This window comes from Urocitellus parryii, chromosome 9 (assembly GCF_045843805.1).
Source record: "Urocitellus parryii isolate mUroPar1 chromosome 9, mUroPar1.hap1, whole genome shotgun sequence".
NCBI lineage: Eukaryota > Metazoa > Chordata > Mammalia > Rodentia > Sciuridae > Urocitellus > Urocitellus parryii.
This window is the reverse complement of record NC_135539.1, coordinates 141,091,015-141,108,744: the sequence shown is the minus strand read 5'-3', so window position 1 is coordinate 141,108,744 and position 17,730 is coordinate 141,091,015. Positions and strand designations below refer to the sequence as shown.

The following is a 17,730-nucleotide window of genomic DNA, read 5'->3' as shown; positions in this document are numbered from 1 at the left end:
GCATTCGGATTTTAAATTTAAATAAATAATCCCAGAAAGAAAAAACACAACTAAATTACTTATTGCCCAGAAATCTAACAAAAGAGAAATGTAAAGAACACCTTGGCTTTGCAGACTTTCTTGCACACCCTTTAAATCAGAAGGCATTTTATCTCCAAGGATAATTTTATATTTTCTGAAGCTCTTTTTAACGTATACAAATAGTACCCCTGCTGACCAGCCTTTGGCACTGAACCTACCTTCTTGCACACCAGTGTTCTTGACCTCTTGGTATGCCCCCTGGGGAGGGGCTAGAGCACCAGGCCCAGAGCTCAGGATCAGGCGCTCTGCCATTGTTACCTGTGTGACCTGGACCAAGCCACGGCCTTTACCAAGCCAGTGTTCCCTTCACAGCATGGCAGCCCCAGTACCTCCTGCCTCACAGAGCTTCACGTTGACTTAACCAGTGGCTTCCATGATTCCATGGGTCTGCCCTTATCCCTGGAGCAGCCCTATGCTCAGCATAAGAGGCCAGCTTCCAAAATCCCAGACCACAATCCTCAGAAGAGAGAAAAAGAACTTCTAGAGCTTTTCCAGGTATCCAAAGGTGTGTTTATCCCTTCCTCCTGGTCACGTGCCACCTCGCTAGTGACTGCATTTCCCAGCCTCCTTTGCACTAATAGGATCACATGGCCCCAGTCTTGCAAAGGGAATGTGAATAGAAATAAGGTATGTAACATAGCCCTTGCTTTCTCTTCTGTGTGAGCTACATCATGGTCATGGCAGCAATCCAGTGTTAATCATGCAGAAAAGGACAAAGTCCTGAAAAATGACAGAGCAACCCAAATAGAAGGAACAAGGTTCCTGAACAGCCCAGGTCGCAAAGTAGCTTTATGGCCCTAGACTAGTCAAGCTGTTGCATGACAGAAGGAATTTTTATCTTATTTGAGCCATTGTATTATTTATTTTGTTACATCAGCTCAGCTTTTACACACACACACACACACACACACACACACACACACACTGAAGTCTCTAGTGAATCTCTCCTTGCATCTTACATCCTCAGTAGCTTCGGTGTCTTCTCCTAAGGCAATCATTTGCAAGGGAGCTGGGACTCACCTGAGACCCAAACACCTAGGCTTGGAGCTGAGGATGGGGTCAGCTGTCTCAGAGAGATCACCCTCAGTTCAGCTAATGGCAAATCCACTTACTCTCCCAACTCCATTGTCCCCTTTCATTCATTCATATTTGCATGTCAGAACTCCAGCTCTGGTCAAAATCCACCTTTCTAGCTTCTTCAAACCTCCCTCTGAGCATCTGCCCTTAGGTAGAAGAAAAGCACTCAGCACCCTAACTGGTCACTCCTGGACTCCAGTCTACCCTGCTGCCCCAAATCCTGCCAGGTTCCCCTAATCCCTTCACTCCCAGGTCTCTCTCCTCTCCCCACACACCTATACCACTCCCTCCCACCCCACTCTCAGTTAGCAGAGAATATCAAGAGATTTCCACCTCCACATCTCTGGGTCCACCTGCTGCTGTGCCCATACACTCCTGATAGTGAGTTCAGGCCACCTGTGTCCACAAGCCCCATCCCTGCACTTGGGCTATGGATCCCGAACTTCCACACTTCCCAAGAACTTTGCTCAGATAATTGTCCCCTCAAGCAGACTGCCCCCTTTCTACTGGATCATTCTCTAACTCTGAGAACAGATCCCTTCACTCAACATCTTAGATGTCAGAGGGCTGAGCTCTACTTTACAACTTAGATCATTCTGGAGAATGAATTACGGGGGAACAAGCAGAAATAAGGACTTTAGTGAAAAGGCTATTGGAGAATAGTTCCAGAACTATCAAACTGGAACATACTGACCACTCTTAGCCTGGACTCTCTGGAAGCTGGAGAACTGTGGCAGAATAAGGAAGACTAGAGAGACCACACAGCCAAATGCAATCTATAAACTTTACTCCATTCTCAGGCTCAACATAAAGAATCAATTAAGGTAAAACACTACATGTCCCCTTTCTCCTGGATCATTCTCTAACTCTGAAGGATAAAAATCATAGAATCATCTCAATAGACGGAGGACACGCTTTTAAAAAATTTAACACCTTTTTCTGACTAAAATAAAATAAACTCCCAAAAACTAAGTGTAGAAGGAATTTAATTCAACTTACCAAAGGCCATATTGAGACAGCCCATGGGAGAGTACACAATGGTGCAGAGCTGAAAGCTATCCCTCTAACCTAGGGAACAGGACAAGGTGCCCACTCTTGCCACTTCTATTCAGTGCAGCAGTGGGAAGAAAGATGCCAGAAAAAAATCAAAAGGGGAAAAAAAAAAGGAGCTAGAGAGTAAAGGGAGCCTAAGTTTGTGAGTGGAAAACACAAGGTGCCAATGTGGTCACTGACTGCCATGAAGTTGAGTAAATGCAACAAGATGATAAGGGCAGGCAGATCGTAGGTGTGACACACGGAGGGAATGGTGGCAGAGGAAAGAGTTCACAGAGAAGTCCAAGGCCAAAGGAAGGCAACAGAGGCCAAGCTGGGCGCAGCCTCAGCCAAAACCCAGAGGTGAACAGGTGAACTGCAAGCACCTTCCTGCAGAGGGCGCTGTCAATCTGAGTCTAGGCACCAAGTTGGGTGTCACAGAAGAGTGGGAGCTGACCATTCAGACCTCAGTTCTTGTGTCCCATGAAAATCAAGCAAGCAAATTTTATTGTAGGTTAATAAGCACAATCTCCAGACAGAGTACATGTCTCCAAGCAGAGAACGACCAGGAAACTTTTCTGCTTCCAAACTGATAACTGTCTGGTGTTCACCAGGAGAACCAGAGTCCACCTTCTGCAGCCTTTGCCTGTCCAATGTGTAAAAAAAAAAAAAAAAAGGCATTTCAGAGAAACTCTGCGCCTTGCTTTGCTATTGGTTCATGTTTCACTGCTCATTATTAAACTGCTACCTAACAGTGAGACACTCTTCCTGGATTAGAGAGATAGAAAAGAAAACAATCTAGAATTCTCATGGAACCACAAAACACCGCAAATAGCCAAGGCAATCTTGAGAAAGAAGGAAACTGTAGATATCACACTTCCTGGTTTAAAATGATACTATGACACTCTAGTAATTAAAACAATGTGGTGCTGGCATAAAGGCAGACATAGAGACCAACAGAACAGGATGCAGTTCCCAAAACAAACCCACAAACACATGGTCGTCTGATAAGAGTGCCAAGCATATACAACAGGAAGGAGCCTCTTTAATAAATACGGCCAAGAAACTGGAAATCCTCATGCAAAAGAATGCCTTTATCTTACACCATACAGAAACATCGACTAAAACAGCTTAAATAATTAAATGTAAACATGGGCTAGAAGACTTAATATTGCTAAAATATCCACACTTCCCAAAGCAATCTACGTGCAAACAGCCAACTTCTCATTATATCCTTCTTGACACTGGTCTTGGCAATGAAATTTGGGCTATGACACTGTATTGGCCAACTTTGGCTTTGCTGTAACCAAAATACCTGAAAAGAATGAGTTAGAGGAGGATACGTTTATCTGAGGCTCATGGTTTCAGAGGTCTCAGTCCATAGATGGCTGACTCCATTGCTCTGGGCCCAAAGCAAAACAGCAAACGTGGGGAAAGGACCCAGTAGAGGAGCTGCTCAGCTCATGGTGGGGTCAGGAAGCACAGGTGGGAAGGGTCACAGGGAAGATGCACCTCCAGAGGCCAAGCTGGGCATAGCCTCAGGACAGCCCCCAGTGACCACCTCCTCAGCCACGCCCCACCTGTCCACAGGTACCACCAGTCAGCCCATTCGAACTAGGACGGGTTGATCAGGTGTCAGCTCTCACAGACCAGTCATTTCACCTCTGAGCATTCCTGCATGAGCAGGAGCTTTTAGGAAACACCTCACTTCCAAACCATAACAGGTACCAAAAGAACAGGCAGCAAAAGCAAAGCCAGACAAGTGGAATTCCACCACACTACACGTCCTGCATACTGCAAAGGAAAGGCAGCCTGTGGGAGGGAGAAAGACCGCGAACCACATATCTGAGAAGAGGTCAGAAGTCAAAACCAAATAACTGATTCTAAAATTGGCAAAGGACTTAACATTCTCCAAATAAAACACACAAATGACCAAGAGGTAAAGGTGTTCAACAGCACTAATTGTTAGGTAATGCAATTAAAACCACAAGGATTTATCACCCCACACCTGACAGGATAGCTATTATCATAAACAAAGCTACACACACCAGGAAGGATGAGAAGACGGCCATGCTCCTGGTAGGAATACAAGATGGTGAGTTATTACAGAAAACAATGTGAAAAGTCCTCAAAAAACCAAAAGTATGATGTATATGATGCACCAATCTCACTTTGGGGTGTACATGCAGGAAAACTGAAACCAAGGTCTCACACCTCCACTCTCCCCTTCCTTGTAGCATTGTTCACAATAGCTAAATATGGTGAACCAATGCCCATCAACAGATGAATGGTTAAAGAAAATGTGAAATATACACACCACAGAACATTATAAGCCTGAAAAAAGGAAATTCTGCCTTAAGTAGGACATGGATGAGCTGGGAGGAGATTATGCTATGCAAAATCGGCTAGTCGCACACAGACAGACACAGCATGATTCTACTCACATAAACTATCTAACAGAGTTGAATTCATAGAAGCAGAGAGAAGGGCAGTTGGCAGGGGCTGAGAGTGGGAGGGAATGGAGAGTGGTCAGACTCTTTCAAAATGAAAGATGAAAAAGCTCAGGAGATCAGCTATAGAACACAGAGGCAACTAATAATACAGTATTGTGTGCTTCAACAATTAAGATGGAAGATCTCCTGTTATGTATTCTTAACCCCCCCTGCCCCCAACACACACACACACAGAGGAAACTTTTGAAGGTGATGATTACGTTCATTACCTTTCTTGTTCATTACCTTTTTGGTTTCATGTTTGTATTCAGTCCTAATAGACTCATCAAATCGTGTACTTTAAATGTGCACAGTTGTTTCTAAAAAAAAAAAAAAAAAAAAGGTGAGGGTGCTGGTAAATGTTTAAGACTGGCTCAGAGTGCAGGCACCCAACCAGCCCATTTGCCAATTTTCATTGTGTAAGTTTTCTGACGGTGACCAAAGTGTCTTGATATTCTCAAACTCAGAGTTGGAAGAGGTGTATACATTCTCTCACTACAAGCCAACTCCAGCACACCACTAGGACGCTTTGGACATTCTGCATTTTGTGGAGGAATTTTAAGGTAGACTATATGTTGGACTGTATATTAAATTTATATAGACTTTCTTACATGGAGTGTGGAACTGACAATATGATTGGCAGGGCATGTGCCCTTGCTTGTGAGACCCTGGCTGAAGCATCTGGATGGCACCGATGTTTCCAGATTAGTTTCAGATGGTTTGGCAAGAGCCATCGGGGTGTGGGGGGGGGGGAGCGGTGGGGGGCAGAGCATGGAGGTGGGGGGGAGCATGTGTGGGTGGTAACCTCTTTTATACATTGTTGTTCCTTAATGAAACAGGTTCTTCAACAATTTCAACTGTCTCTTTATATTTTGCAAAAGAAAAAAATTAATTTTTTACCAACAGATTAACACCTGGATCTGCAGCTTCTGTTGAGCCTAAAGCCTCGTGAGATTGGCAACATTTATCTAAACTAAATCCACAGGTGCTGCTTCCAGTCAGACTCTATCTGACCCACTTCTTGCCTACTTCTAGAGGACTGTGTGGGGAAATGTCCCCAGACACAAGACCTAAGACGGTCTGCAATGCTAGGTTCCCAGCCCTGGGTGGAGAGAACAGGAATGCGGGGTACCTCCACTGTGGTCCTCCTGTTCCTCTTGACTGAGTGGAGGTCTGAAGGTTGTCTTAGGCTTTCCCAGACACACCTCACCAGCTCCCTCTGCTGACCCAATCTGAAGGATGATGCCGCTGGAACTCCTGGTGAATCCTCAATTTTAAAATCACACTCAGGGAGTCGGGAAGCGCCAGCCGTGGAACAACCTGATCGGAGCCTCTTGATGCAGGTCACCTAAATTGCTCTATCTTTTTCGACCGCACCCGATGCTCCAAGAGGCCAAGTTAGGAGTCAGGGTGAGAAGTTTGTGCCCAGTTGGTTGGGCGGAGGGCTGTCTGGCGCCCCCTGCCGGCGCCCGAGGCCCAGCGCGCCTGCCTCCCTCCAATCCGAAGGCCGCTCTCACCGTCGCCCAGCCCCCAGGGCCGCGCAGGCCCGAGCTCCGGTCCCCACCAACTCTTTAGTGCGAACGCTTCCTGCTGTCACCAGCCTGAGAGGCCAGTGGCTTGGCTTTGAGGCAGAGAGGGCTGTGATCAAATCAGCCTTAGGTCTCCTCTTAGGACCAGTAACTTGGGTTTCAGAGAGAGGGGGAGAGAGGGACACCCTCTTGGGCCTTCGGCTCGGAGCGTCTGCTCCCTGGAACGAGGTAAGTGTCCGGGGCTTGTTTTTAGGGGAAATGTTTACAGAAGCTGCGTTTGCGGGGGACGCTGTCCTTGCCAAGCCCGTTCGCTGGGGAGGTGGGTGACTGGAGCCTCTGGGTGCAGGTCACAGCAGCTCAGTTAGGAAGTCAGGAAGCCCAGGGCAGTGGTCGGGAGACCAGGGTCACGTTGGGGGTGGGAAGGAGTTGTCCCTGAGAAGAACAGAGTCCCGGACTGCCGGAGTCCAGCTTGCCTCTGATTTCCTCTTGGGAAGGACAGCAGAGCCAGGCTCTGGAAACCGAGACCCTCCACAGGTGGCGGCGGGGAATCTGTGAGCTCATGGTGCCCAGGAGGAGAAACGCAGCTGATGAGATCCCAAGGCCCACACACGACACGGTGTGCAAACCACCCACATCTCTCCATGTCCCAGAAGATGAGAGCTGGGGGGTAGTATGGGGTGCAGATTCCTTCTGGACAAAGGTCCAGTTCAGAAAGCAGGACTGCAGAACCCAAAGGCCAAGTGTCTTCTCTGATAAGCAGATGCTGATCCATAGTGGGAGGTGGGGAGAAGGGAGGAACTTGGGATGGTGCCAAGGGGCATCAGGGGAGGGAGGGGCTGGGAAGGGAAGGACGCAGGGATGGGAGGACATCGTTACCTGTACACACCTGTGATGACACGCCCCGGTGACTGCACCAGGTCCAGCCAGAGCAAGGGAAGTGGTGCTCCCTTTGTGAACAGTGTGTCAAAATGCACTCGACTCTCATGTGTAACTAATGAGAACAAATTTTTAAATTTTTAAAAATGAAAATAAAACAAAAAGCAGGGCTGCTTTCCGCCAAAGGACAAGCAGCCTTCAGGCACAGGGTCCCGCTGCGGCACCTCCGGGCTCTCCAGACCTGGCACTCCCTCCCTTGGGAGTTCACGTGCGGTTTGTTTCTGGGTAGATTTGGGGGAACTCTTTACCTGGTTTTCAGACACACACACACACACACACACACAAAAAAAAAAAACAATCATTTCAAGCTGGAAAGGAAGAAAGAGAAAATTGTTTTTTTGTTTTTTTACAAATGTGAAAACCATGGCACACAGAGATCTGCTGTTCTGTGCCAGGTCCCATCAGCTGGTGAGAGGCCGAAGCCCAGCAGAGCTCAGACCTCTTATTTCAGGTTTGTTGGTGACCTTCCCAAACTGACCTAAAGTATATTTTGAAAGGACTGCCCCTACTCAAAACTGTATAGTTTGTAAATACGAGTTAATTTTAAAAAATACAAGTCCCTAATTTTTTGGCCATCAGTAAGTTCTCTAGTCAACCTTTAACAGACACATGATCCTGCCCAGTCCTGTTGTGTCCCAGGGCCTGCAAGCTTCGTACCCAGAGCATGCTGCTGTCACAGGCCTTCACATGCCCTGTTTGACTGTCATCCTTTCTCCACCCGGCAGTGTCTCTGTGAGGGCTGTCACTGTGGCTTTTTTGTTGTTGTTTGGTTTTTGTTGATTTATAAGACTTTATTGCTTTTATGTAATCACTGAGTCCCGTTGTTTGGGGCCCTACACTTGGGTACCCAGGGCACACCTGTTGAATGAATTCATTTGCCACCTGTCTATTCAGTTCAGTGTATTTCTCACTTTACCAATTCAATAAATGACTACTTTTGCGTGTGTTGTTAATGTCAGAGCACAGCAGAGATCTACCAGTGCCAGACTTTCACCCAGGAGCCTAGCAGTTTCATGCCTGTAATCCAGCAGTTCAGGAGGCTAAGGCAGGAGGATCATGAGTTCAAAGCCAGCCTCAGCAAAAAGTGAGGTGCTAAGCAACTCAGTGAGACCCTGTCTCTAAATAAATATAAAATAGGGCTGGGGATGTGGCTCAGTGGTCAAGTGCCCCTGAGTTCAATCCATGGTACCCCCCCCCCAAGAAAAAAAGAAAATCCAGTTTCTTTTTGGTAGAGGCCATTTATTTCCTGTTAGAAGCTGGTGGACCCAAAGTGATCCACAGTGTTTGTCTCTTTGTTTCCAAGTGTGTTGATGAATTTCTTCTGTCTGAGCTGTCTTTTCTGGGGAGAAAGGAGGGAGGGAGAGAGGGAGAGAGATGATAATGAACACTGAGTAAATATTTTATGCTAGGCACTTTTGTGTAAATGATATCACCTTGTCTAATACACAGTCCTTTCGCTTAGATATTTTTCCAATCTTACAAATAATGTAGGTAAGAGTGATTCTGTAGTTTTTAAAGGTTCATATGTCAAGTCAGCAGCAGAGACAAAGTTCAGACCCATCCTACTGACTTCAAAAGTCCACTCTCCTTGCAGCCTACTTGGCTCTCCCAAATAAACCAAGAGTCTGAAAGAGGAGTAAGTTTCGCAACAGATAATGAGCTGGTTATGGAGATCGCAACCTTATGAAGGGCAGAACAACCAATAAATTTGTAACAGGCAACCCCAGGAAGTCCCTCTGATTCTCACTGCGAGTCCATGAATCTGCCAGAACCAGTTGAGTCTAAGGGTCTGTGGCCCAGGTGCCTTCCTTGCTCTCCACAATACAGAAGAGACATTGCGTGTGTGCCTGGAGCTTCTGATCTGATGAGGAGGCAAGTTCAAGGACCACAGGGGCAAACTCCCCAGGCCCATGCCAAGTGTCAGCACAAACCTGAGCCTAGGGCAAGAGGTCCTGCAAGTCACAGGACCCCTCAGGCTGTCTGGCCAACGTCACGGGCACTTCCTGGCCTCAGGGAAAGAGACCCATGTGTGGAGTGGACTCTGCATCTCCTTAGCAGGGCAGCCTCTGCTTATGCTGAGGAGGATGCCTGCTTTCCCCCCGGGTTGCTCTGCCGCTCGATGACTATCTGCTCTCTCGCCCACCCCCCACTACCAAGCCAGACACCACTGTGGCAAGTGGCACACGACTACAAAATCACACAGAGGATACCTAGCCAGATCCCAACTCAAAAAGTATCCTATCTTCAAAGGCAAAAGCAAATGAGAGTATTTTGTAAAGCAGTTAAATACGTGGAGGTCTCAATGACTGCTTGTGTGTTTTCTGAACTGGCCAAGGAAATTGCAGGGAAAAACAACCCTTGCGACTAAGTCCACTAGACGTGTCGAGAGCCTCATCGCGACGTGAACCTGGGTTACTGGAGTAACTGGTTACCTGAGGGAGGCGAGAAAGCTGCACTGAACCCCGGCCACCCCCGCTCCAGTGCCCCTGACAAGCACAAGCCTCCTCGTGTCCACTTGACCTCACCTTGGACTCCAAAATGGCCCATATGGCTCTCCAGGGGATTCTGTTCTCCAGTATGTCCATCAGTCCTGCCTCTGCACAGGGTTAAGGATCCCCACCAGTCCACAGGAGTGAGACTTGTCTTTCTGCATAATGATCTCCATTGCTATCCGCCCTCCTGCAAATAAAAGGACTTCATTATTCTTGTGGAGGAGAGGTATCCCATTGTGTATATATGCCACACTTTCCATTTGTCAGTTGGTGGACACTTGTTTCCATTTCTTGGCTATCACAATAGTGCCCCGAAGAACATGGGAGTGTGGCTGTCTCTTCAAGGTACTGATCTCATTCTCTTTGGATGTATGCCCTGCAGTGGGAGTGCTGGGTCATACGGCAGACTTAGCTTTATTTTTTTTAAGAACTGCATACTGTTTTCCATAAAGCTATGCTGGTTGACATTCCCAACAGTGTGCACATTCTCACCAGATGTACTGTCTTTAGTCTTGAAATATATAATTAACTATTATATATATATATATATATATATATATAGTTAGTTAGTTAGTTATAGGTGGACATAATACCTTTATTTTATTCTTATGTGGTGCTGAGGATTGAACCCAGTGCTTCACACATGCTAGGCAAGTGCTCTACCTCTGAGCCACAATCCCAGCCCCTGTCTTTAGTCTTTTGGATATTTAGCCATTCTATCTCAAGAGTGGGGTGAGGTGATATTGTGATTTTGATTTGCATTTTCCTTAGAGTTAGTGATGTTGAGCATTTGTTCATCTACCTCTTGGTCATCTGCATGTCTTCTTTTGAGAAATGTCTATTTAGGTCTATTGCCCATTTTTAATTGGTTCATTTGGGGGTGTTTTTGCTACTGAGCTTTTGGAGTTCCTTATAGATTCTCTTACACATTCTGGATATCAACCCCTTGTCAGATGTACACATTACAGAGGTCTTCTCCCACTCTGCAGGTTGTCTCTGCATTATGTTGATTGGTTCCTTCCAAGTGCAGTTTTTAGGTTTATGTAATACCATTTGTCTGGTTTTGCTTTCATATCCTGTGCTCTTGGGTCTTGTAAAAAAAAATCCTTGCCTGCGCCAATGTCTTGAAGCATGCCGCACCACCCCCCAGGATTTTTTCTAGGAGCCTCATAGCCAGATCTTACTCACGCTGAAGTGTTAATCCATTTTGCACGGATCTCAGTAACTGGTACAAGACGGGGGTCTAGCTTCTCTCTTCTGCATGTGGATCTCTTAATTTTCCCAGCACCATTTAGTGAAAGGACTATCCTTCCTCCCGTATGTGTTCTTAGCCCCTTGGTTGAAAACTGGATGGCTATAAAAGCATGGCTTTACTTCTAGGCTGCGTATTACCTTCCACATTCTTCCACATGTCTGCTTTCATGTCAATCCCATGCTGTTGATGACCAGTACATGTTGAAGTCAGGTAGTATTCTATATGCTGCTTGGTTCTTTTGGCTCAAAATGGCTTTGACTTCAAGGTTTTGTGTGGTTCCATAGAAATTTAGAATTGCCTTTTTTCCTGCCCTGTGAAGAACACCATTGTTTGGAGCAGTGACTGGTTGGTTGGTTTGTTTAATTTTGGGTACTGGGGATTGAACCCAGGGCACTTTACCACTGAGCCACATCCCCAGCCCTTTTTATTTTTTTATTTTTAGACAGGGTCTCACTATTTAGGGCCTCCCTAAGTTGCTGAGGTTGGCCTTGAACTTGCCATCCTCCTGCTTCAACCTCCCAAGCCACTGGGATTACATGTGTGTGCCACAGTACCTGGAATCATCGGCATTTTAATATGAATTTCATTGAATTTATAAATCACCTTGGGTAGTACGAACATTTTAAAACTATTGATTCTTCCAATCCCTGAAATAAAATATCTTTCCACTTTTTTAGGTTCCCTTCAATTTCTTTCATTAATGATTTATAATTTTCATCATAGAGATTTTTCACCTCTTTGGTTAAATGTATTCCTAGGTATTTGATTTCTTTTTGCAGCTATGTACATTGGATGGTTTTCTTGATTTCTGTATCAGATAGTCTGTCATTGACAAATAGTAACATTAATGATTTTTGTAGGTGATTTTATATCTTACAACTTTGGTGAACTCATTTATTAGTTCTAATCATTTCTGGTTGTGTTTTTTGGAATTTTCTGTATATAAAATCATGTCATCTGGGGTAGGGTTGTGGCTCAGTGGTAGAGTGCTTGCCTAGCATGTGTGAGACCCTGGGTTCAATCCTTAGCAGCACATATACATAAATAAAATAAAGGTCCACTGACAACTAAAAAATTTTTTTAAAAAAATCAAATTATGCAAACAGTGATAATTTGACATTTTTTCCAACTTGGATGCCCTTTGTTTTTTTCTCTGACTGACTGCCCTGGCTAGGACTTCCAGCACTATGTGGAAGAGGATGGTAAAACAGGCATCCTTGTCTTGTTTCAGATCTTGAAAAGTTTTCATCTTTTTCCCATGCAATATAATGTCAACTGTTGGCTTATTATAAATGGTCTTCATTGTGCAGAGGTACATTCCTTATGTGCCTAATTCATTTAGCATTTTTATCATGAAAAGATGTTGAATTTTATTGATCCATTTTCCATAATCACATTTGAATATAATGAACCATCCTTGCATTCCAGGGATTAATCCCACTTGGTCATGGTGCATAATCTTTTTAATATGCTGTTATATTTGGTTTGCTAGAATTTTATGGAGGATTTTTTTTGCATATATGGTCATCAAGGATACTGGCCTAGAGCTTTTTTTCTTTTGGGGGGGATGGTGGTGGTAGTGGTGGTGGTCATTATTATTGTGTCCTTGTCAGATTTGGGTGTCAGGATAATCCCAGGCTCATCAAATGTCTTTGGAAGAATTCTTTCTTCTTCTATTGTTTTACATCTTTAAATGCTTGGTGGAATTCAGCAGTAAAGCCGGGTACAGTGGCACATGCCTGTCATCCCAGCAGCTCGAGAGGCTGAGGCAGGAGGAGCACAAGTTCAAAGTCAGCCTTAGCAATTTAGTGAGGCTCAAAGCAATTTAGAAAGATCCTGTCTCAAATTTTTTTAAAAAATGGGTCAGGGATGTACATTACTGGTTAAATACTCCTGAGCTAAATGTCTAGTACCAAAAACATAAAAAATCAGCAGTGAAGCCAACTGGTTGTGGGCTTCTCCTTGATGAGAAGCTTTGTATTACTGATACAATCTCATTACTTGGTATTGGTTTGTTCACGTTTTCTATTTATTCATGTTTCAGTCTTGGTAAGATTTTTACCTAGGAATTTATCCATTTCTTATAGATTATCAAATTTGTTGGCACATAGTTGTTCTTAAAAATCACTAATATCTTTGTATTTCTGTGGTGTCGGTTGTAATGTCTCCCTCTCCATCACTGACTTTCAGTCCTTTCTCTGCTCTTCTTAGTTATAGCTGAGGGTTTGTCTATTTTTTTTATCTTCGAAGAGCCAGCTCTTTGATTCATTAATCGTATGTATTGCTTTTTAGTGTCTGACTCATTCATTTCTGCTCTGATCTTTATTATTTCTTTCCTTCTACTGATTTTGGGTTAGTTTGTTCTTGTTTTTCTAGTTCTTTGAGATGCAGCGATAGGTTGTTTAAGATCTTTCTACTTTTTTGATGTGGACATTGATTGCTAAAAACTTTTGCTTTTGCTGTTATCTCATAGGTTTTGGTATGTTGTATCTCCATTTTCATTTGTTTCAAGAAATGTTTAGCTGGGACTGTGGCTCAGTTGATCTAAAGTAATTTCCATGTATTTGTATAGTTCCCAAAGTTTTTCTTGTTATTGATTTGTAGCTTTATTGTATTTTGGTCAAAAGAATACTGTATATGATCTCATTTTTTTTTATTTTTGAGACTTTTTTATGACCTATCATGTGATCTGTTCTCTAGAATGTTCCATGCACTGATGAGAAAAAAGTGTGTATCCATCATCTGTTGGATAGAGTGGTCTCTAGGTGTCTTTTAGGTCTATTTGGTGTAGGATAGTTTGACTCTATTTCTTTGTTGATTTTCTGTCTGGATGATCATTGATGAAAGTTGGGGAGTTAAAGTCCTCAACCATGGTTCTTCTGGAGTCCGTCTCTCTGTGTGTCTGTCGGTCTGTCTGACTCTCTCTCTCTCTAGGTATACTAATACATGTTTTATAAATCTGGGTGCTCTGATATGAGGAGCACATATATTTAGAATTGTTTTTTCTTTATGCTGAATTGACCTCTTTATCATTATGTGTTGACCTCATCTCTTTTGACTGATTTACAGTCTAGTTTATCTGATATCGGTCTGGCCGCTCCTGCCTTCTTTTAGCTTCCACTTGCACAGCACATCTTATTACATCCTTTCACTGTCTGTCCATGAGTGTCCTCAGAGGGGAAGTGAGTTTCTTGTAAGCAACAGAGTTGGGTCTTACTTTTGTGTCCATCTGGTCACTTTGTCTTTTAATTGAGGAATTTAATACATTTCCCTTTATGGTAATTACTTACAGGTAAGTGTGGTACTAGAACCACTGTGTGACTTGTTTTCTAGTTTTTTTGTAGTACCTTTCTTTATTTTTCCCTCTCCGATAATCTTTGTTGGTGATTAAGTGAATACTCGAGTAGTGTATTATTATTTTACATTATTTTTGGTTTGTTTTGGATTTCTGTTTTTTTTTTTTTTTCTTCAGTACTATGAAAATATCATGCCACTAGCTCCTGGCTTACAAGGTTTCTCCTGCGAAGCCAGCTGTCAGATGAACTGGGGCACCCCATGTGTCTTGAGAAACTTCTCTTTAGGTTTTGCTTGAGTGGGCTTGATTATAAAATGTCTTGGGGTAAACTTGGGTGAGTTAAATTTGACTGGTTGACTTTGACCTTCCTGTCTTGAACATTTGTATCCTTCTCTGGATTTGGGAAGCTTTCTCTGAATATTTCTTTGAATAAACTTCCTACAGGACATTTCTGAAGGACATTCCCAAGTCCTCCCTGAACCCCAGGAACCTTCATATTTGCTCTTTTTTAAAAAGATTTTTTTTAGTTGAAGATGGAGACAATGCCTTTATTTCTATTTATTTATTTTTATGCGGTGCTGAGGAGCGAACCCAGGGCCTCACACGTGCTAGCACTGAGCCCCAGCCCCAGCCCAGTATTTGCTCTTTTAATGCCGGCCCAGGGTATAAGCTTTCTTCATGACTCGTCACTTTTTCCTTTTTTCTCCTTCAACTGTGTATTTTCAATGGCCTGTCTTTGAGCCAGTTCTTTCTTCTGTTTATTCTCTCCTTCTATTGATACCTTCTATCACATTTTTACCTTCACTGAGTGTAATTTGTCAGCTCAATAATTCAATTTTTTTAAATTGCTTTCATCTCTTTGTTAAGTTTCTTAGAGTATTAAAACTCTATTGTGATTTCCTCCACACTGGTTACTGCCTGGTAAGTTTCTAGCCCCTTATTCTGAGTACCAGGTGAGGCCATGGTTTTCTGAAAGCTCTCAAAGCTTGTTAGTTTGTGGGATCATCCAGGTATTGAAGATCAGATATTTATTCTGTCTTCCCGGTCAGGCTTTGTTGGTGCCTGTCTTTCCAGAAATTCTAAGCCATCCAGGCCCAGGTTTAACCCAAATACCCTGTCGGTGTGTTGTTCAGAAGATGAGGCAAGCACCTAGAGAGAGAAGCCTGTCCCACAAGCCTCTCCCTGGGTCGGCCTGATGCCCTGTCCACAGTTACTGGGCCTAGGGTCAGACACTGCAGGATTCTGCCAAGTTCTGTCAGTCACCATGGATAGAACAGCCCAGCTCCTGTCATACCTAATGACCATCAAAGCCACCAAGCTTTGTCAGACCATGAGCCCCCACAGCCCCCAAGACTAGCACAACACTGGAATGGGACCGAAACCCCTGCCATCAGCCCCAGCTGACGCTAGCTAGGAGCGCAGGAGAAGGGGGCTCTGGCTTCCCCTGGCTTTGGAGCAGTGGCAGAGGCTCCATTCACAGGCAGGCCTCAAGAAGGGGCCATTAGGACCTGCCCAGCATTAGTTTCCCCTGCAGCACTAAGTTCCATGGCTAAATCCTGTGCTTACCACCTGCCTACCCCATCGAATGGAGTCTGGCCCCATCTGTGCTGCTCAGGGCTGGGGTGGCACTGGTAAAGGTGGTCCCCTGGCCACCTGGGCTGATGCTCAGCTGGGCATAACTGAGTCTCACAGCCACAAGGCCCTGTGCAATCCCAGAGGTGCACTAAGGAGCATGCCACAGTGGGTGGTGACGGAGGCCACAACGTACATCAGTCCTTCGAGGCTCAGTTCTCTTCTGCTGCCAGGTCGAGTCTGGAGCCCATATGTGAGCGCTGGCCTAGTGATAGCTGTGCTGCCCCAGGTCGAGGGATGGAAAGTGGAGATAGTCCCTTGTCCACCAGGGCTCACACCTAAGCCTCAAAGCCACAGGGAGCAGGCGCACTCTGCATTAGCCTATGAGTGTCATTTACCATTATCACCATCATCCCCATTTCACAGATGATAAAAGGCACAGGGAAGGCAACACTTAGCCCAAGGTCACACGGATAACAAGCAGTGAAGCTAGGAGGCAGCCCAAAGCAGCCTGATTTTAGAGTCTGCATTTTTAACCAAATTGTGATTCTGCCTCCACTCTAAGGTGAAAGAAGGGTATTTCAAGCACTATAAAATTCCTGTGTCAAGGGCTCCCTTTCAACCTCGTCACTTGAAGAAGCTCTGCTTGACCTTCCTCCAACCCCATGGCCAAGAGAGTTGCAGTGATTGGAGCTGGTGTGAGTGGCCTGTCCTCCATCAAGTGCTGCTTGGATGAGAACCTGGAGCCCACCTGCTTTGAGAGAAGTGATGACTTCGGGGGACTTTGGAAGTTCACTGTGAGTGGTCACACCCTTCCATTTCCATCAGTCACACTCTGGCCACTGGCTTTGTTTCTGGTCAGACATGGTGGCTCTTGCCTGCCTTGGTGATCAAGTGAGGGAGTAGCTCACTCTGTCCACAGACATGTGCATGGTGCAGGGATCGACGCTGTGCAGGACACGGTCTCAGGGAGGAGCCTCGAGTGCAGGCAGAGCATGGCTGGGGACAGGGAAGAGAAAGGAGGAGACTTGAGTCTGATGGGGTATTGGGATGATTTCTGAGCCGCAGACATTCTAAAAGTAGCAGAGTGTCCCATCAAGTAAGCAGAGCAGCACTGGTGAACAGGGATACCTCCCAGCTAGGGAGGAAACCAGCATCAGGCGGTGGAGGCACAACCACCAGGTATTTTTCAGGTCTTTAGGAAGAAAACCTGCAAGAGTGAGGCAGGATCCCAGGCCTTGGAAGGTCTGGTGGGTAGGGGAATAGCTTTTGCATTATCAGAACAGAAAGAACCCAGGAGCTGACCAGTCCGTCTTATGAGTAGAATATGCTGCGTGCAGAGCTGTGCTCAGGGTAGGTGACTTGAGCATCAGAAAGTGGGTCTGGAAGTGGCTAGATACCTGCCTTAGGCCAGGAATGGCTCTGAGGACCATTGGTTACAGGGAGTAGCAGAGTATTCAACAGGGACTAAGGGAAAATAAGAAGGTGTCAGAAGATAGGATCCAGGAAGGACCAAGTACTCAGCGTTTCAGGGGGAAAAGCAAAAGCAGTATCCATTCACCTGCTATCAATGAGGAAACCTTCGAGAAAGAGATGGCATTTGCCCAATCTTTCATAGATGGTGGAGAAAATAGAAAATGCAGCAGGAGTGGTCCAAACCCTAGGGGAATAGGGTACCGGGGGAAAGCAAAACAACATTAGCAACAACAACAACAACACCTTTTTCTAATACAGTCTGAGACTCAACAGGACACCACGATTGGTTTGATTTCTTTCTCCTAAAGTAATACAGGTTAATTTTAAAAAATAATATTGAATTAAACAAAAGGAAAAATACAAATAAAATATAATAATAATACCCACATGTCAGCACTATTAAAATTACAATGTTATTCTTCAAATCACAATGATAATCTTAATTTTCATTCATTCGATAATGTCCTTCTGCCAGGACACAGACAGGGACCCT

At 44.8% G+C, this 17,730-nt stretch overlaps 1 protein-coding gene across 1 annotated transcript in view; it reads left to right on the top strand.

Annotated features, from left to right (window-relative positions):
* The first annotated feature begins 6,238 nt into the window (after nucleotides 1-6,238).
* The window catches only part of LOC113177007 (flavin containing dimethylaniline monoxygenase 4), a 31,389-nt gene continuing 19,897 nt past the window's right edge, over nucleotides 6,239-17,730 (top strand). Inside the window, exons 1-2 of the mRNA XM_077802379.1 lie at nucleotides 6,239-6,439; nucleotides 16,327-16,558. Of these exons, the coding sequence (XP_077658505.1) occupies nucleotides 16,427-16,558 (132 nt within the window). The 5' untranslated portion in view covers nucleotides 6,239-6,439; nucleotides 16,327-16,426. The remainder of the gene's footprint in view (nucleotides 6,440-16,326; nucleotides 16,559-17,730) is intronic.